Consider the following 21184-nt stretch of genomic DNA (forward strand, 5'->3'; position numbering starts at 1 on the left):
ACTTTTCATATCGATGTGTTGCTCAAGTGCTTAGTGGCATCTGCTTCTGAAAGCATCATCTGCCCACCAGTGGGGATACTCCAGCTGCTCCATACGAGAGGCCCTGGTTCCGACAGTTTGTTTATACTATGACCTTCTGCACTGTACCTTATCTGCCACACTGGACTAGTCCCAGCACCTGTCTTTGGACTGATTTTCTGTCCCCATGTCTATGACCAGGTCATATTTGATGTTTCACTTGCTCCTATCTGTTCCCTCTCACTATAGTTTAAGGCAAGCCCAGCTGCATGCTGAGATATGGCAGTGGTATTTAATATTTCCACTAGGTAGGTGGAAAATCCTACTTATGACCACAGGAGAGAAATAATGCAGCCACGCTGGGTGTGACTTTGACCTAGGCTCTGTTGTGTTCACACACCTCTTTGTATGTTGAATTGTATGGATTATGTAGACTTTACCAAAGAGAAGAAACTGTACCTAGCACCGTACAAGGGGAGGGAGCAAGAGATAAAGAAATGCCCACCACAGGCAAAACAGGAGGACAACAATTTGTCCCTCGCCGCTCCAAATTTCTCTTGAAGGCCCCTCTTCTGTTTCAATGCTTTATTTCATCTTCATTTGTAAAATCTATTTTAGGAGACTACAGAGTGCCCGGTTGGCAGTTATTTTCTTTCTTGAAACTGAAAATACCATCCCACTGTCATTTTTGCTTCCAATTATCACTATTGAAAAGTCAGTATTCAGTCTGCCACTTCCTAAAATGTAACCTGTTCTCCCACACACTCACTCCCCTAGCTGATTATAACATTTTTTTTCTTTATCTTTAATTTTCTCTTTTAGATAAGGATGTCTTTCTATTTATCCTTCTTGGCTGTTTGGGTGCTTCGGGATTTTTTTGTTTTTATAAACTGATGTCTTTCATCAGTTTTAGAAAAGTCTTAGTCATTAGCTCCGCAAATATCACTTCTGCTGCATTTATCTCTCTGTTCCCTGTGGGATTACCATTTTATCTTTTACATCTGTTTTATATATGTCTTTACTTCTCTTTTGTATTTTTTATCTTTTTGCTTATCCAGGCTTTTTTCCAGATAGATTCTTCTGACTCATCTTCCAGTTCACCCTTTCTCTCTGCATCTCTGTCCAATTTGTCTCTTATGCCAAACAAAACAAAACAAAAAACAACAACAACAAAAAACCCTTTCCACTGAGAATTTAATTTCAGCTGTTGTATTTATTCAGTTCTAAAATTTTCAGTTAGTTCGTTTTCATCTTTGCAATATCACTTTTTATAGTTGGCAGTCCTTGCTGAAAGTTTTACGTTTTACTTTTCCCTCCATAAGCTTAGTAACCATAGTTGATTGCCAAGCTGTGCCTGGTGATTTTAGCATCTGCCTTATTAGTATGTCTATTTGCACTGTCTGTTATTAATGTGGCATCTCATTTATGTTATATTGTCTCATGTACATGAATATCTTTCATAGTGCCCTGGCGATTGCATATGAAAATTTATTGGTCATAATGAGTGTGGGATGATTTTATATCCCTTAGAAGAAGATTTGAAACTGCTTTTGCTGAATATCCAAAGCATGAATACATTAGCCATACAGGGTTGCACTCATTATTCCAGGGCTTCAGATCTGGGGGTGACTCGAAGCTGGGATGAAGTCTCTGAGAAGACTGTTTTACTTTTATTTTATCTAGGATTCAGGATGGTTTCCAGGACCGCCATTCTACTGGGACTTTGTACTCAAACTTTGCTCCTTTTTGCAGTGTTGCTAACTAACGTCTGGATCAGCAAATGCCCTATGGGCAAAAGCAGTTCTAACTACTAGACTCAAATCTCACCAATATTAACTCAGAAATCTCACAGTATCTTGTGAGTTTGGTGTCGTACTTTGGCAGATGTTTTTAAAGATCATCCCGAATTTTGATATGGTCTTTGTCAGGAGAGTTGGTCTGAGTTACCGTTACGGAAGGTAGATATCCTACACCTTAAGTTTGTATAATGCTTTGCTAATTTAGGCTCCAAAGACTCATTTAGTAGGTGAATACATAGTCATAATTCAACTGAACTTGTTAGTACATTAATGATTTAATCTTATAAAATAATACTGGGAATTAGACCATTAAGACTGGGCTAATTTGAAAAACGTGAAACAACATTTGAGTTTTCTTAAGTTAAATTTGAAAGCTAGCCAGTTGGGTTGGTGTTTGAATGAAATGTTTTATATGTGGTTTACATCTGAATGAAATGTTTCAAAATACAAATGAAAGATGAAGACATTTTGCTAAAAAAATAAGATAACCAAAGAAATTAAATTCAAACTAAAAAGAAAATCCCCGAATAATACAACCTCATTTGCGTTTACATTAACCATATAGCTTTAGTTACAGGTGAGAATATATTAAAGTTGGTGTCAGTAACAGAACCTTTATGTCATCTAACCAACTAATAGCCATATCCCTTCTCCTTTTACTCCATATCCCAATATGTTCTGTCCTATCAGACACTGATTTGTTCAAACAGCAGATTCAGATATCCTGATCTCAAGAAATGTAGAACCCTGTGAGAACCACCAGAAGCACACTAGTAATTCATTTAAAGTAGTTATGATAAATCCATTCCACTATACTTTCCTAATCTCTCTTGCAGCCAATTCTGGCCAATGATATGCAGGCAGGATTCTTTCTTGAATAATAACAATAATAATAATACAAAATAGAAACAACTAACGCTATTCCTCTTCTTTTACCAGATTTGAACTTGTACAAGGTGTTCAGAGCTCTACAGCCATCTTTTTACAATGAGGTAACAAATACAAAATGAAAAGTCAACACACTAAGAATGACAGAGCGGAAATTGAGTTGCTAAACAAACCCTGAGATTATCTACTTTCTGATTTGCATTTAGGTAAAAAAAAAAAAATGTCTTTATATTTTAAGTTGCCAATAGTTGGGTTTCCTGTGATTTGATGTTGAAAACATCCATAACTCATATAGTCACTAAATATGCTCATATGGCAATGTTTTGACCCAGTTTTGACTCTAAACAATGCTTGAAATTTGTGTCACTTACCACAATACAAGAGTCCTGAGCTTCAAGGTCAAAGTCAGTGAAGTTCAAGAGAACACGGTGATGTCTTTCAACTTGAATGACCCAGGAACACTCAGTGTTACTCCTATAAGGACTGGGGTAATTCGGAGAATGAATCTCTCCACTGGGAGCCTGGAAAATCCCACCACAACCTGTAGATGGGAAACCAATTCAATAATGAGAAGAATCCCTGATGCATAAAACTTGACCCCATAACCTGGTAGCATAGTACAAGATACTACTTTGTTTGACTATCAGTTTTATGTAGTCTATGCTAAACATTTTAAAGACCTGAATATCCGACATTAATTCATTCATCCCAACAAAACAAAGAAGAACTAAGAAGATATTTCAAATATTTTAAATACTGATGCCAAAAGTTATTTTTAAAATATTGGAAAAAAAGAAATAAAATAAAAACACTGAAAAATAAGTGCAAATGAAATCATGTTTTCACATAGCCATAAAATGCCTTTCATGATTCTCAAAAAATATAGCATACTATAAGAATAACACATCTGCTTCCAAGAATTTTGATAATTCAGTAGTGCATGCTTTTACAAATAATTTAGTATCTGTCTTTTAAATTTTAATATTCTGGACCTGGTGGGGTTATTCAATTTTTTTTTTTTAGTCTTATGATGTTATCAAATACCTGCCAATGTCTATCTCTATGACCCAACATTTCTAGGATTGATGTTGATATAAACCAATAATGGAAAAATTCAGTGTTATTTTCTAATCATTGGTAATCATTTGGAGTAATCTAAATAAGACACACTTATAATTCTCGTTGAATTCATACATCATTGACTGTAGGAAAGATGTAATATACTTACTATAGTCCCTCAGAGTGGCAGAAGTGGGCTACGAGCCAGCTTTGGGTTATACCTCTGCTTTGGCATTTTCTAGAAGTCGCTAACTTCTCTGAGCTTTGACTTCATCATTAGTATGATGAGTGCATGAAATGAACTTCCCTCACAGGTTGGTTGTGAGGATGAAATAAGGAAATTCTTATAGAACTAGTTAGGAAGGTTCCTGGCACGTAGTATGTATTCAATAAATGCAGCTAATATAAGTAGTTGTACAGGTTAACGTCTGCTAAAATATTTTGTGCATTAATTTTTACCTCAGCAGTCTGCAAGTGATTTATTTAGACTGCCTAAGTTCTTGGGCAGAAAGTCACTATATAACACGTAGTAGTAATTCCTTGGAATTCACAAACTTAACATTTACAGTGTTGGCATTTGCCAAGAATCCAGAGGTCTGTACGGAGGCATGATGTCATTTACCACTTTGCTGAGGCCCCAGCAGTTTGAGGCTGGTGAACAGGCACAAGTCCTTAGAGAAGAGGTGAGTCTAACCAATAGCCCTGCTTCTGCTCTCACCAGGGATTTGCATACGTTCCTTGCTTTCACATATACGGCAACTCTTCAGAAGTTAAACTTTATTACATGTTTTAGGGAGGAGCACATGCCAAAGCAGTATTCACCATTTGGGAAGTCACAGAGTCGTCAAAATGCAGCTTTCATACCTCTCGCCAATCATGTCATGAAATTTAACAAGGGCTTGGCTTCAGTACTTTGTGATTCCTTGTGGGTTCACTCACCTCCAGGGACTTCTTGCCATGAGATATTGAAGCCTCTCCCGTTTATGAGGTTGTCGGTCTGAAATCGGATGGCTAGCTCATTTCCAGTGCTGGAGACCCGCATGGGATTCTCAGATGATCTCTGGACACACAACTGGGCTATTCTGGGTGAGTGGAAATCAGGGCCTCCATAGATCTAAGATGAGCCGTCCAAAAAAAGGACTTACATTAAGAGACATATTTAAACAATTACAGCCCCTCCCCAGATTACCACTAGCTCTTGGATTTTATTACCACTGCAGACTGAATGAAAGCTCAGCCTCCCTGGGTGGGGATGACCTATAAACTTAAGACGGATTTTCAAAGGCACTCCCTCTGCCCTGGAACACACAAGCTCAACAACCCACAGAATGCTTGCTTATTCTATCAGCCAGAACTGTAGAGCTGAACTGAATAAATTATTCCAGAATCTTCCCTATATCCCCTCTTCTTCTTTTGCATGTCTTCATGGGGTTTCCTGATTTCTTTGGCAGAGGCATTGCCGATAACGCAGCATCAAATCTGTTTTTCTAACTCTTCTAAGCACATAGGAATAGGTTTAGCATAAAGCCATTTTGTTTGTGAGGATCAAGTTTGTTGAAGGTTACTGAACTTCTGGCAATAGTTTTAGGATTTTCCACTTTGCAATCTGAATATTCTATAAGAGTAGACATTTAATATAATATTTTTGCTTTTTCAGAGGGAGTGAAAACCTCTGTCATTGTGTTCTGTGGTCTCCTAGAGAAGGGAATCCTACAGACCCTTCCATTGCTCACCCAGCATGCCCGCTCATAGGAAAATAACCAGGGGCATCGACTTCTGCTCAGGAATCACCCTGCACTCTGCCCCAGCACCAAGACGGTTCCCCTTAGATCCTTCTCACTTGTCCTCGAATCTCCTAGGCTCCTCCCATTTACAAATATCTATCTGACTGGGTCCCAATACCCTAGTGACACACACATTCCTCTCGACAAGTGATCTCTTGGTCTCACATTCAGCATCTTGCAGGCAAGTCTAGCCCAGGCTGGGCCTCCAGGACACATCACACACAGGTTTCTCAATCTCCAGTGGGCTCTACTTACCGTGTGTATGTGTTGGAGGTTCAGGGTAGGGACAGGGGGAATGTGGGAAAAATAAGAATCAAACAGAAGATACTGAGCCCTTAGCTTCAGGTCTTGCCAGACTTGAATTTGTAGCAGAAAGACCACTTGGGGCAAGAGTTTTCAGGCATATCGGTGTCTGGGTCCTCCGCCTCCCCCACACGTATATGCTCATAATTCTATACTTGGGATCAGAAGCAGGAAAGCAGCGCTCAGGGAGATTTGTACGCCCTCCCACCTCTCCCATCTGTGCTGCTCTCCCAACTCAGGTTACTTTCCCCCCTTCCTCAGAGCCCCTGGCCCAGGCCCACGCTCGGGGCAGCTGCTGACTGAGACGGGAAACACTCCTGTGTTCTCTAGGGAGAGCGAGTGAGAACAAGACGCTTACTTTGGGGGAGGAGTATGTGATTCGAATCTATAATGATTTCTTTGTCTGATTAATTTCCCCAGCCATGCGGGAAAGGCCAAAATGAATGAAACTGCTGTTCCACAGAGGCCTGAGCACAAGGCCTGTAATTGCAAAGGAATGAAGCAGGCTGACGGCTTCATGCTTATTAGGAAGAGCTATGTTTGTGTGGCCCCCTAAGTCCCATCCAAAGCTGGACTTTAGGAAGAGCCCCGTGTGGCCCTTCACACGTACACATATGCAAATGCAAAAAAACAAGATCGCTTCTTGTTTACTGCCCTTGCCCATTTTGAAGATTTCCCTACCCCCTGACCCAGGGCACAGTCCTCGGAGCGTGAAGCTGACAGCATGTGCTCCGAATCCTCCAAGCCCAATAAGCAGCCCGTATTTGGAGAGGGCTTCGGGCACAAGGGTTTAGTCCTGACAAAGAAAACTTGCACGTCGGCAAAATATTCTTTGTTTTCCTTGCTCACGGGTCCCCTTGAGATCACAAACATAATGGGTATGAGTCGGTGGGCCTAGAAGCCTCCAGAATAAACACTGCCACTTCTGCTTCCCCTCTTACTGGGCTGGATTCGCAGAAAGACCATCGCCAAGAGATCAGAGGGAGCTAACGGACCACACCAAGCAATTGTCTAGTTTTATCACACTGAGGAGTGGATTTCCTTTTCTGCTTTATGCCAGTTCAGGCTCTTTTTCTCAGAGGCTGAAATAAAACCAGCCAGTGTTTCCATGACCAACACAATAGAATGGCACTTTTGGCTTCCACGCATAAAACCAATCATTAGCACATGACTCTACAAAAGGGGAAAAAGATGGAAAGAATTTCAGGGTGTGGTTCATTCGACTGCAGCGTATGACTAAACTTTGGGGGAAAGAGAATCGGGTCTGATGATCAGAGATTAAAAAATGTGTTTTTCGCAAATTCTTAAGATATAAAACATTTCAAAGCCTACGGTTTAAATCTGTTTTGAACATTTCTTTCTGCTCTGTTAGTTCCATTTACTGTCACGATCAAGTCAGCATTCCAGGGTTATGAGTAACCAAACGGCTGTTGGTTTAATGCAGCTGCCTACTTTCTGGACACAGATTTTTGAGGGACAAAAATATTGGCTCCTGGTTACGTTGGGTGAAGTCCAGGTAAGCCCAATAGCTGGTGACACTGAGGTCCTACCTGGCTGTGCAGAGAACAGGAAAGGATAACGTGCAGGCTGAGAACGGATAAGAGAGTCAGTAATGTTTCTAGGCCACACACCCATCAGGGGTAACAGATTTTGAAACCTCTTGCTAACACGTTATCAGCGTCCATGGCATGAAGGATGGAAAACACTCCTTTGATTGTCATTAGCGCAAATTTATTACAGCACTTTCCACCTGACTGGGGCCTTTGCAGAGACGTCAACTAAGGTTTTGGCACAAAAAGTAAGGGGATTACGCATTTCAGCCTTAAAGAAAAAAGGTCTTCCAAAATATTTAAGGGCCTCAAAATATTCCTCCAAACCCTAATTTTAATAGAACATGGGAGACAACCTTGTCCTAATACAGATGAGCCCCAAGCAGACTCCAGACTCTTCTCATAGCCTTTCTGTGCAGGCACGGGACCCCGCTTGAGTATTGCCACCTGGAGACCCTGTTTTGTCCCTCTGTCCCCAAGGCTGTTGGTCGGGAACAGCCCCTGTCCTTGCTTTCTCAGTAAAGGGTGTGACACAACCCAAAGCACAATGAACCCATTTGCATTTGCCAAGTGGGCAGGATCCCATGCCCTTTGGAATATGAAAATGGAGGGGTCGGAACCTTTCACATTACCGTGGAAAAGACTGCTGCCAGCCCTTTGTGAGTGAGTGTCAAGTGCTTTGAGAGAGACCGTTAGAACATTCCACATTTGAGTGTTGTTCCTGGTCGCTATTGTGAGCGTGAATTTTGGTTGCCCTTCTGTTCTCTCCCCCTTAAAAACCGCTCCTCTTTGGAGATGGAGTCCTGACGTGGCAGCAGCACTTACGTGAAGATGAGGCTATGGGTTTTAACCCAAGCATCACCAGCTCTGTCTCTGATTTCACTTACTGCAGTATTATCCTCCTTTAGAGCCTTGAGCTGCTAAATGCATTTCCTAGTGCCTGCATCCACTCAGTGACGGCATGATTTGAGAACCCCATTTCTTTTCAAGGAAAGAACGCGCTTTGTAGTTAAGTAAAGTTCCTAAGTGTTCAAGTTCCCTGCAAAGTACATGTCCCTCATTTTGAAATCTTGTGCACTGTTCACTTCTACCTTCTTGTACTGGCTTACGAGTACATGGCGTGTTGAGTTGTGGGTGAATTCATTGCATAGCTCTTCTCTTCACTATCCTTGTGGTCCCTGAAAAACGCACTAATCGGTTTGAGCCTCGTTTTGACAATGGTAAAATGGGGACAAAATCTGCACCACCCCTCCTTACCTCACAGGATTATTGAACATTCAAATGGGAAAATGGATGTCAAAATCCCTTTATAAACCACCTGAAATGTATTGTTATTATGACATATCAGTCAGAGATTTGGATGCTTTCATTCATTCCGTAAATACAAATTGAGTGTTTACTGTTTTGCCAAGTAATCTGTAGCCCTAGGGGTATAGCAATAAAACGAAACAAAACAAACAAACAAAACCAAAAAACCCACAAATACTAATCCCTCATGGAGTTTAAGTTCCATTAGATAATAGAACCCTTGTCATAATGTGCTATAGCAGTCCCTATTGCTGAGGTGATAGGAGTTTTTCGTGTACTGGACTCCATTAAACTTTGCATATAGGTCAAAGTTCAGGATATATATATATACACATATATATAATATATATATATAATGTATTATGTTTGATATATATATATGTATATATATTACTGTGTCCCCGAAAATAATTCCTAGCCGGACCATCAGCTTTCAGCTCTAATGCATCTTTTGTACCAAAAATTAATATAAGACCTGGTCTTATTTTAATAAAATATAAGACCAGTTTTATTTTAATATAAGACCGGGTATAATATAATATAATATCTGGTATAATATAATATAATATAATATAATATAATATAATATAATACCGGGTCTTATATTAATTTTTGCTCCAAAAGACACATTAGAGCTGATGGTCCGGCTAGGTGTTATTTTCGGGGAAACATGGTATGTACATCCTGATGACCAGATTCCTGCAATAAAAAGCTGATTACAATAGATCCTCCTAGGCCATCTTATTTATCTGAGATAAACCCTTTGCCGTAGTGTTGTAGTAGTCTTATCTTCACATGCCTCACACTAAGTGACCATGTTGTTAAAAGCCTTCTGCAGCAGATGCATTTTGTGCCTGGCACCATGTGGAACCGCTCAGGCTGCAGCTGCAGCGCGGTGGGCACTTCCTCTGCTTACTGCCCCGACCTCTCACAGTGCCCACCTCTTGTCTACAGTCTGTCTCCCCATCGCCTTGCTCAAGGAAGCTTCCGCAGACTGGAAGTGTGGGTAGTTAACAATCCCCAGCGCAATCCTCCATCAGTAGGGACCAGAGCTGGGGGAACCAATGCATCAGCCTTGTGTCCTTAGAGGGATGATTCTGGGGCGCAGTCCTCAAGGGCCCTCAGAGGGTCCCAACAGCATTAAGCCCAAGTTGCCCCACAGGGGCTCCACTCAGTGGCTCTTCCTCCTGCACCCTCTCTCACACCTGCTTCCCACATCACCTCCTGGTTAAACGGCCTCCCACTGAGTCCTTCGGGACTGCTTGTGGAGAAACCCAAACTGAGACGTCAATCCACTTGTCTGCAAATGTCACCCAGGAAGGGCTGATACTGATCAAAATGTCTAGGAAGAGAAGGCTGCTCTGAACACAGGAAAGAACTGAGGGAGTTTTGCGGAGTGATTTCCAGGCCTACCCCAAATTTTGGAACGTACTGAAAAGCAATCTAAATTCCTACCTCCAGGACGTCAAACTTGCAGCTTTCGTGATACTCCACGTCAAAGTCGTGGATGGTGAGCTGAACGCTGCTCCCAGGGGCTGTGCGAATGTACCAGATACACTCTTTGTTGGGGGGGTACGGGTTGGGGTATCCGGGGCTGCTGAAGGAGCCAGTGGCCCCAGACAACTCCGCACCACAACCTGTGAAAACAGCGAGGCTCAGTCAGTCCAAAGTGGGCACCAGCCACCGAGGAAAATTCAAAAATCCAACGAACCAAAGATAATTGAAAACGCACATGCCTGATTTAGGAGAGAAACCGTAAAGTTAGAATGGAGTTAGAATTAAGCAGTTATAAAACAATGAGGAAAAAATTGTGGCTACAACTTACTAAATTTATTCTTTTTACAGAAAAATATTGATTATATCATTTGGTGCAATAATTCTCAATCCTTATTCTTACCACATCAACCCTTTGATGATGTCTTCAAAATATTTTAGATTTTTCTCGTTATTTAGGTAAGAATTTCATAGTTTGGGGTACGCTGGACTGTGTGAGCAGTGTTAGGCAGTGAGTACCATGTCTCTCCGTCTTCAGTTTCCCTATATTTAATACATTATTTCTAAGCCCTTTCAGTCCTAAGATCTAGAATTCTAAGTGCTAAAATTCCTCACCTTTGTACGAGAGACTGTAGGAAATAAAAATATGTATATATCCACACAAAAAGCTGTACACAGAAGTTTATAGCAGTTTTATTCAGAATTGCCAAAACTCGGAAGCAACCAAGATGTAGGTGAATGGATAAATACACTGGGGTTTATCCAAACAATGGAATATTATTCAACACTGAAAACAAACGAGCTATCAAGCTACAGAAGACATGGAGGAAATGTGTATGCATACTAACATGGGGAAGACACCGGTCTGAAAAGGCTACATACTGCATGATTCCAACTCGATGGCATTCTGGAAAAGGCAAAACTATGGAGACAGTGAAAAGATAGTGGTTGCCAGGGGACTGAGGGAGAGAGGGATGAATAGGAGAGCACAGAAGATTTTTAGGGCAGTGAAAATACTCTGTATGATACTATACTGGGGACTATATGTCATTATAAATTTGTCGAAACCCAAAAAATGTACACCAAGAGTGAACCCTAATGTAAACCATGGACTCTGGGTGATATGACATGTCAATGTAGGTCCATCAATTGTAACAAATGTCCCAGTCTGGGGGTGGGGCAGACTGGGATGATAATAATGGGGGAGGCTGTACATGTGTGGGGACTGGGGTATATGGCAATTCTACTTTCCATTCAATTTTGCTGTGGGCCTAAGGCTCTACTGAAAAATAGTCTATTAAAAAGTAAATGATGTGGTATGTGGCGATATGTAAGACGTTAAAAACAGGGGGACTGGGGGCAAGGAGCATATCGAAAATCTCTGTACTATGTGCTCAATTTTTCTGTAAACCTAAAACTGCTCTACAATACAAAGTCTATTAATAAAAAAATTTTTAAAAAGTAAATGATGTAGGCCCTGGCCAAGGGAACTTACATCAGAACACCAAATAAACAAATAACAAAAAACCAGATACGTAAAACACAAGCATAGAAAATACCACAACATATGCTTTATGAATATTTATATATCATGCCCCAGAAAGTGATTAAGGCAAATCATTACCACAAAAAAGGAAATGTTGCAACATGTGGCACCTTTCAAAAAACTGTTACCACTGGGTGCTTAGATGTGTTTCACAAGTATTTCCTATTTGAATACTAAGAATAACCATGTGACACAGGTAGTGTGATTATCTACATTTTTCAAAGGAGCAAATCAGTGTAAACAGAGATGAAGCGACTCGCCCAGGTTATCTGGCGTGTAAGGGGTGGAGTCAGGGCATCAGTACAGGTGATCTGGCCACACCACAGGACTTAATTCCTACCTTCTACAGATTCACAGTCTGTAGGAACTCAGACAGAAATTTCAGAACGCAGAGGGAGAGAAACTTTATGGAAGAAAGAAAATTTGAGGAAGGCTCAAATTTTAAAGACAAAATAAGGGGGGAAAAAAAGAGAAAGAGAGAGTTTATCTTGTTTTCCAATAGCAATTGTTGGTGATTAAAAACAAAACACAAAAAAAGTTGTTTGCTCTGCTAACATATCTGGGCCTTCTTTTCTATTTTTTCAGAATATTCTTTATTGGTTGGTAAATTCTTCCAAGTGCCTACTTTTATTCTGCATCAAGGCTTTTCATTTTTGAAAATGATAGTGCCACCTAACTCCATTATGAATATATGTGCATTTTCACATGAATTCAATTCAACCGCTGTAACTTAAAACGTAAGACACTAAAGTTGAGGTTATGTCTACTATCCACCTTATGCAAATCTATCCTGTATGATGAGCTAGAAAAAAGTTTTTTAGAAGTTCAAACAAACAAACAAACAAACAAACAAACAAACAAAACCTCTCTATACATAATCTCCACTTAACTAAAAAGAGCTGTGGAGAACTCTAAGAAGAATCTTGAAGCAGAAAAGAAATACGATTCCAGCTCAATATGCTACCATATAGAGTTGCCAGTTTCCTGCTTCCATTTGAAAACCTCCATGTTTTCAGACTTTAAATTTGTTGCCCAAGTCAGTATCTTTCCTATGGCCTTTTATTTCTGGTTAAAGCCCTGTGAAAAAGCTGTTTAAAATTAGATGTACGGACATTGTTTATAGACTGTGGTGAATGTTAAAAAAAACATAAGTACCATGAAAAATTAAAAAATATTTTTCTTACCATAACAACACATGGAAAATATTCCTGAAGCCAAAATCAGCACAGGCTGTATATATCCTCAGTACCACTGCACACATCCAGGGAGCACCAGTCACAGAGTATTCCATCAAATGATGCTCTCTAAGATTGTGCAATGTGGTGGCCCATATAAATTATCCTAACATATAGCACCTTTTACTAAAATACATTATAGATAAGCAAAGCATTCTGTTACCCCAATTTTTTAAACCAACATCTTCAGCTTTTATGGTTCTTGAGATCAGTTGTATCAAATTAAATAATCCACTGGGGAAAAAAAATCTTTGGAGAAAAATACTCTATGGCCAACTAATAAAAGAGAACAAGGAAATGTAAGCTTGGATATTTCTTCTCTTCATTTTTATTTAGCTTCAGTTCACCAGACAATCTAATTCATTTTTTTTTTTACCATAGTTGATTCATCTAAAAATCTGCACAACATTTTTCCATTGTCTTTTCCAATCGTTTTAGGTTTCCTTGAAAATTCTTTTGCAAATAACAGGATGCTGATATCCTTTCACTAGCTAGTCACTGTAAAACTGCAATGATAGTATCAGATTCTTGGCACTTAGTGATGCTTTGAAAAATTACAGTACTTATTTTATTTACCCACTTACAGCTCTTAACACCCACAGTGTACTTTACCTAAGATTTTAAACAAACATAAACAAGGTTTATGAAAACAGCAAAATTTTACTTTTAGGTATGAGAATTTCTCTTCTCATCAACAGAACTTATGTGTGTCTTCCAAGGAGAAATCCCAATATTATTACAAATGATACCCTTTTGGTGAAAAATATTGTGTGCTTGTGAGAAGGAGAGAAAAACTGTTGGAGCTTGGAAACTCTTTGAAACTTTCTTTTTCTCCTTCATGATCTCACTACCTTTGAAGTTTAACATATCAGAAGGTAAAAACTTTGATTTAAAAGTTCACATCAAATGAGAATAGTATAAATTATTTTAGTGATATTTTACAGTAAAAACCTATAAAGCACTGGAAAATAAAGTTAATTTTGATAATTATGGTAGAAATTTAACTCCATCTTTGAATTTCTAAATTTTGAAAGAGATAAAAATTAACTTCCAATTCCCATTCATTCATTTATTCAATAAATACTTGTTGAGCATATGCCATGCATAGTACAAACCGTGCTGTAGTAGCCAGGTGTATTTAATGTCTGTTTTTTAAAAATCCATTTTTTGACATAAAAAATACCATTACCTCATGCCCGCCTGCAAATCATTAAATTCTTTGTGCTTCCCTTCAGTTTGCAAAGAGTAATGTCAATAAGTTTTGATTTGAAAAAAAACACAACCATTGAAATGTTTTATCCTTTACATGTTAATTGGTGGCAAGTTACAAAGAAGAATAAATAAATCATCATACTGAGTTGCTAAAAGACATCTTTAAATTAGTTAGTTTTTGCAGTACAAAGTTAGCATGATTCTTTTTTGGTACAAATTTCCGGTCCACAGACGAGAGATTTTGATTAGCGTTCCTCTCTTGGGTAGCATCACTTTCTCCTAGACGTTGGGATAATTTGACAAATGCGTGCTTGGTATCAGGCAAAAGAAAATATGTCAAGATATATATATATTTGGAAAACTGAAAAAACAAATAATGTCTGTTTTTCCTATGCTGTTTTTTTAGTGACAAAGGAAAACATATTCACAACAAAATTAGGAAAATTTCTATGAATCAAAAAAAATTAAATATGTAATAAATTATTAGATGCCTTGTTTCATAAATTCAAGCTATAATTAGGCCAACAGTGAAATACTAGAACATGAATTTGGAACTATATAATTGTGGATAAAAATAAAAAATTATACATTCACACCAAGAGTTGAACTTTTTAAACTATAAATGAAAGCAAACAAGTACAATTCATCAGTAGCTTTTTTATAATACAAATGTATACTGTGAGTCTTTTGAATTGTATGTATGCATTGTTTTCCACTTAATTAGCTGCAGCAAAGGGCGTCAGTTACAATATAGGAAAGTGATTTAGAACCTATATCAAGACATACTATCCCATTGTCAGTCAAAAGAAATACCAAGATAATCCAAAAATCCTATTGTGTATAATTCTGAAGAAGAGAAATGTGTTCTAAATGCTGAAATGAATCAAAAGCTAAACAATGTAATTCTGCCTCATCAACAATTTCTTGTTCCTATTGAGCAGCAATGTTGTTCATTTTACTTGATTTACTATCTCTATAATTCCTGTGGTAGAGACAAGATTTGTTGTTATTTTACTTTTAATAAAGATTGTGGAATTCAAAAACGTATTTGGTAAGCTGCTTTACCTATGTAGTTGTTGTCAGTGTTGCTGATGTCTAATACTGAAATCTTTCTACATAAACAAGTATCCAAATTTTACTGTCCTATTAAATTTAAATTTCTGGGGGGCCAGGAACAGGAGAAAATGTTTTGTTCACTGCACAATTTCCCTTTGTGTGGGGTTTAGGATTGACAATCTCTTGTCAAAATGCAGTTTTTCCTGAAGGAGTCACAGAAGAAAATCTGTTTATAAATCTATCTGCCCATTTTGGAGATGGGAACAACAATGCTTCTGGAAAATTTCAGGTGTCTATATTTCATTTAGAGTAAGAAAATGGTATAGACATATCTGCAAATATTAAAACAAGTGAAACTACTGAGAAAACACACAGTTTTGCAGGCTGTTCGATAATTTTAAAATAGTCATGTCATTGTCAGTCCTGTCTGTGATGTTGGGTGACCAGGGAGTCAGCGAAGTAGGAAAGAAAGATGGAGGACAGGCAAGGCTGGAGATGAAAGAGGTTATATCAACCGATAGCTATCAGGAAATAAAATAGGAGGTGACGTTTAGACTCCCAATATCCTCTTCATCTTCATGGTACCTGTCTGGTTGAATGAATAATAAAGCATAAAAGAAATAGAGACATTTTCTATAACTGGGCTTCAGTAATGTAAAATGGAGGACAATGACTTAGGAAAGAATTTCAGGGGTCTACATAAAGACAATGATTACATGATGAAAACATTAACTAAGGAGTGGGCAATAGAGTGATGATAATTTTGAAGGACATATGTTTAGAAGAAATAGAAATAGTAGCTCTTTGCATCCAATTGGAAAGAGGAGAATTTCATGGAGGAGATGACATGATTTCAGAGTCGCAGAATTTGCATGTTAGGTTGCAAAACGTTTGGAAATATACTAACATATCAAGTTAAGCATAGGCTGTGACATAAGACAAAACAGATTCTAACCCTGGCTGGGTGACTTCTTGGATAACTAATTTAAACTTTCTAATCCTGAATTTCTTCATCTGTAACAGAAAGTATTTAACCTCAGAGGGTTTTTACACAGATTAAATGAAATAACCAAAGTAAGGTTTTTAGCTAAGTGTCTTGCATATGATAACCATTGCATACATTCTGTGCATTGTAATTTAACAAGAGTTTATCTAAACACAGGAGGAGATTAGAGAAAGATTTGGAGCTGGAAAAGGAATTACCATAGCAGCTGAAGAGCCATCATGAAAAGCTGATGAGAGGTAAGAAATCAATTGTTCATTAAGCTACAATAAAGATAATTCATATCTGTATGGCAGTTCACAGGTTTTCGTAGTGTTTTTAATAAGCACATTACCTTATTTGAAATTCACAACTACTCAATGAAGTATGTAAGAAGGAGCATGTCAGGCCCATTTTAGGGATACGCAAAGTGGGGCTCAAGAAGGCTGCTGGACTTGCAGCTCACATAGTGAACAGCAGATCTGGGCCCCCCCCCCCCGGCAGCCCCACCCCAGTTCTATGTTCTCTCCACGCCTTGCTGGGCACTCCAGCCCTAAGGCACTGGAATGGCAGCGCTAAACACTGCCCTCATGACTGTTCTGTCCATCTACTGAGGACAAAACATCACCATGGCAACCTGAAATAAATAAATAAAGCAAAAATCTTTTTCATTTAATTTGAGGCAAATCTGACAAAATCTAATATCGTAACACCATTAGACCTCAGACGAACTGGAATAAAATAACGTCCTGAAGAGAATCGTATGTTGTTCTGTTGTAATTCATCTTTACCAAACTTTTAGCACTGGTAACTGATCATCTATTTGATTCTATTTTCCTCCAAACTCCGGGTCATGAGCTGAGAGGAAGAGCTTACCTTATCAGCAGGAAGCATGCTGATCTACTGAACTCATAACCAGGAAGACTTACAAGCTGTTGCTAAACCTGTTTACTTATGAAGATATTTTAAATCTTTCTCACAGAAGGATTCACCTAACAGTTTTACTGTGGTCTAAAACAAGCAAGGATTTTTTTTTTTTAATTTTATATTAAGCATAATCTATATACGTTCTATCTTCAAGGTTTTGTGTTGTTGTTTTTAAATGAAAAAGCTTTAATAAAAGCAAACTGGCAATGAAACAGCTAAATGGAATCAGAGGCACTGAGTTTTAAAGCCACATTCTGTATTTCCCTACGATTGCTCCAATGGAGTCAGCTCTTTACACTTGGCGTTTCATTTTCCTGAAACTATATTCCACAAACCGATAGCACCAGGAGAGCTGCCAGCTTGGAACTAACCTGGCCCACCAAGGCTGGAAGAACAGGAACGGAGAACAGGCCCCAAAGAGGACATCTTCATGTCCTTATCCTCTAATTTTAGGGGAAAATGCCTGAGAAATTAGCTGTCAATATTAAAAACAACTTGAAAAGCCAACGTGCAGTAAAAGAATATATTTTGAACATTATGAATAATAGTGCCCACATGCTTCACAAAAATGGTTTAGTTATACTTTACTAATTTTTCTATAATTTAAAAACAAAAATGTTCCCTTCTGCAGTACCTTGAGGGGAGCCTCACTGGTTAGCCTGATCTCCCTCCGAAAGGCAGCCTGTGTGGAGGATGTGGCATCACAGGGAGAAGCTACCAAGGACTCTTCTGGCAGGGCAGGTATGATGCGAAATAGTAACTAAGAGCCGAGAATTGGGGGAAGATCCAACCAAAAGCAAAGCTGAAATATTTTCTAGAGCACACAGGCCTCGATTCTGACAGAGCTATGAGATATGCAAATGACTTAATTAAGGGGATTTTGAACAGAAACTTTCAGGTTGGGGAAGGGGGTGGAGGTGGAAAGGAATGTGAGATCCTTAAAATGGTCAAAGCTATCCAAAGGTAACTGTGGCTGGTATGAGAACCACTAAAAGTCAACAATTCCTGGTTTCATTTTACCAGTTAATTCCCTACCAGTCTAAAAGTGTATGCCACTCTCCTGGGACAGAGGCAAAAGACAAATGACAGGTAGCTATCCCACAAAGAGAGAAAACTACAATCAGAGCACTCGTCCTCTCTGAAGACACAGCCAAGGAGGGAGCCCCAGCAGTCATCTGATTGTAAGGATTTGCAGATGGAGTTTCTGGAGGATTTTGTGGGTTAGCAGTTATTCCGTGAGGACAGAGACACAGCTGGAGCAACCATGAGGTTAAATCAGAGAAGAAAAATCAAGGGATATAAAGACTAAGGAACATGAACTTCTCCGGAAGAAAAAGGAAGAAGAAAGAAGACAAAGCATGGTGACTCCAGGAGAGGAGAAAGTTGTCACAAGCTGCAGAAATTCCTGTATTGGGTTGAAATCATGTCCACCAGAAGCCTGTGAATGTGACTTGTTTTGAATGAGGGTCTTTGCAGATGCTATCAAGTCAAGAGGAGGTCGTACTGGGACAGAGTGGGACTCACATGCAGTACAATTGGTGTCCTTATAAGGAGAGGAAAATTTGGACACAGAGACACAAAGGGAAGAAGCCCATATGAAGACGGAGACACAGATTAGTTACGGGTCTGTAAGTCAAGGGTAGCCAAGGGTTGTAGCAACCAACAGAAGCTGGAAGTAAGGAAGGATTCTTCCCTAGAACCCCTGGAGGGATGTCCCTGCTGACGCCTGCATTTTGGGACCTTCAGCCTCCAGAACTGTGAAAGAATACGTTTCTGTTGTTTGAAGCTACCCATTTTAAGGTATTTTGTTATGTAAGTCCTAGGAAACTAATATACCGCCATTCTTTTCGTGGAAAACGAGGTGGCCAAACTCGAAGGCAGGCAAAAAATGATAGCAACTCTGGGGGTAACATCTGAAGGAATGGGGGGTTTGTAAGCTCCCCTTACTCCCTCTTGTACTGATTACCATCCATTCATCACATTAGGGTTTAGATGATGGTTGGTCAAAGATAAGACAGATAGAGGATCATCTGTTTTAGTGTGTGCAGGCTGCTCTAACAAAAGACCGCAAATTGGGTGGCTTACAAGAGAAACTTATTGTTTGTTTGTTTGTTTGTTTGTTTGTTTTGGGGGTGGGTGAGGGTCCCACTGGGTCACAGGGCTCACATGATACGAGGGGGTGACGGAGCTCTCTGGCCCCTCTTCCATTAGGGGCACTGATCCCAGTGAGAAGGGTTCCACCGTCATGACCTAATCACTTTCCAACACCCCACTTCCTGACACCATCACCTTCGGGGTTGGGTTTCAACGTGTGAATTTTCAGGGGATACAAATGTTCAGACTCAGCAAAGTCTACTGTTGAGAACACTAGAGACAAACTTAGGATTAGGTATCAGATTAGGAGGGAACATGCAAACTCAAGAACTAATGGTAATGCTTTTTAGCATTGAGGCATTAGGAAGGGTTTACAAGGTTTCATCTTCCGTAAGGACTTCATCTCAGTGCCAGACTTTCTGATAATCATTTTGTCAGACTGGTTTCCCTACAGCCATAGATATGGAGTAGAATTATCTCTTTTCAATGATAGGGACAGAAAAGGGGGAAGGGGAGAATAAGGCCACAACATGAAGTTAATGACTTGGAAAATAGATACAAGGAGCTCAAAAAATCAATGCTGTCCATAGTTATAAAATGACTTTTAAATTGCGATATAAGTTTTCATATGAATATTCAAACTTAAGGTTATCACAGCTATCTTACCCTCCGTGATGTGTTGAACCTGAATATCAAAGTATTTTGCATGAGTACACCATTAAAGAGGAGTGAACCCAGGGTAGCCATATTTTAGGATTTTTCACATACGGTAAGATAAACTTTAATTTCCTGTATACAAAAGGATAAACATCTTTCATTTTGATCCAGAAAAGTATAGCAAATCTCGTCATCTTTTCAATTTGATCAGCTGTATCTTGACCTTCCAATCTACTCATTCCACCAAATTACAAATTCCCAGTAGAAATTCTATGCTTACAATTTAGGAGAAATCAATCAATCAATCTCACTGAGACATGTTTGAAATACTGAAGATTTCAGAACAAAAGATATGAAAGTAGTATAAAAATATCTTCCAAGGAAATGAAATGAGACCAAGGCAACTGGACTAATTCCCCCTAATCTAAGTAGTCATGCAGAAGGCTACTTTATGAAATGCCCCGAACACAGGCAAAAACAAGGAAATGTGTTTTCTTTATGCAATTTCCAACTTTCAATACCCATATTTCTATTTAAAAATTTTCACTCTAAGCCTGCTTTCTTTCAATTTAATTATTTTGGTACATGGCGCTCTTGCAAGGAAAAGCTCATCAGTCCTTCCTCCCCTCCCCACCACCCAAGCCCAGGCTCTGCATCACTCCACCCACCCCAAGTTCCTTCGCTCGTCTTTTCCCCACTCCCCACCTTTCCTCCTCAGCGAGGGTTCCCCACATCAACAAATGGACACACGTGAGCAGCCCCATACCATGCCGATGGTCAACGGTCGTGATGTCTGCTGACCCTCCAATCCTGAGCCATGAGAGGGTTTTCTGTGATTATAACACCAGGGGGTACAGCCTCTGGCAGGGAAAATGCTGCAGGCATACAGCCAGCCAAAGTCCTCAGCTCAGAGGAGGCAAAACTCTCTGGCTGGGCTCCTAAATGAATCAAATCCTCAAGTGCTCTACTCCATCTTTCATTGGTTACCTCAGGTCAAACCAGTCTATTTGGGGGACTGTTACCCTTTCACTCATCCCCTTCTTATAACTCCTCTTGTACACTAGTTTGTGTAAGTAAACCGTGGTAACAGATTCGGTGATCCCTGTGGTCTGTCCCAGCTCAGAAGCCTATGATTCCATCAATGACACACAGCCACTCCAAAAGAAGAGCACTGTGTAACTAAGTAACAAAGCAGATATTGTGCCAGAGCTCAAACATCAACTATTTTGAACCAGTCGTTTGCGAAGTGATGTGCTTCCCCCCATTACTGCT

General features: G+C 39.5%; 1 protein-coding gene across 1 annotated transcript in view; it reads right to left on the reverse strand.

Annotated features, from left to right (window-relative positions):
- Positions 1-21184, reverse strand: part of CUBN (cubilin) — a 237059-nt gene that overhangs the window by 123388 nt on the left and 92487 nt on the right. Inside the window, 3 exon segments of the mRNA XM_033100508.1 lie at positions 3077-3246; positions 4704-4878; positions 10165-10346. Of these exon segments, the coding sequence (XP_032956399.1) occupies positions 3077-3246; positions 4704-4878; positions 10165-10346 (527 nt within the window).

The sequence above is a fragment of the Rhinolophus ferrumequinum genome (assembly GCF_004115265.2).
Source record: "Rhinolophus ferrumequinum isolate MPI-CBG mRhiFer1 chromosome 5 unlocalized genomic scaffold, mRhiFer1_v1.p scaffold_110_arrow_ctg1, whole genome shotgun sequence".
Taxonomy (NCBI): Eukaryota; Metazoa; Chordata; class Mammalia; order Chiroptera; family Rhinolophidae; genus Rhinolophus; species Rhinolophus ferrumequinum.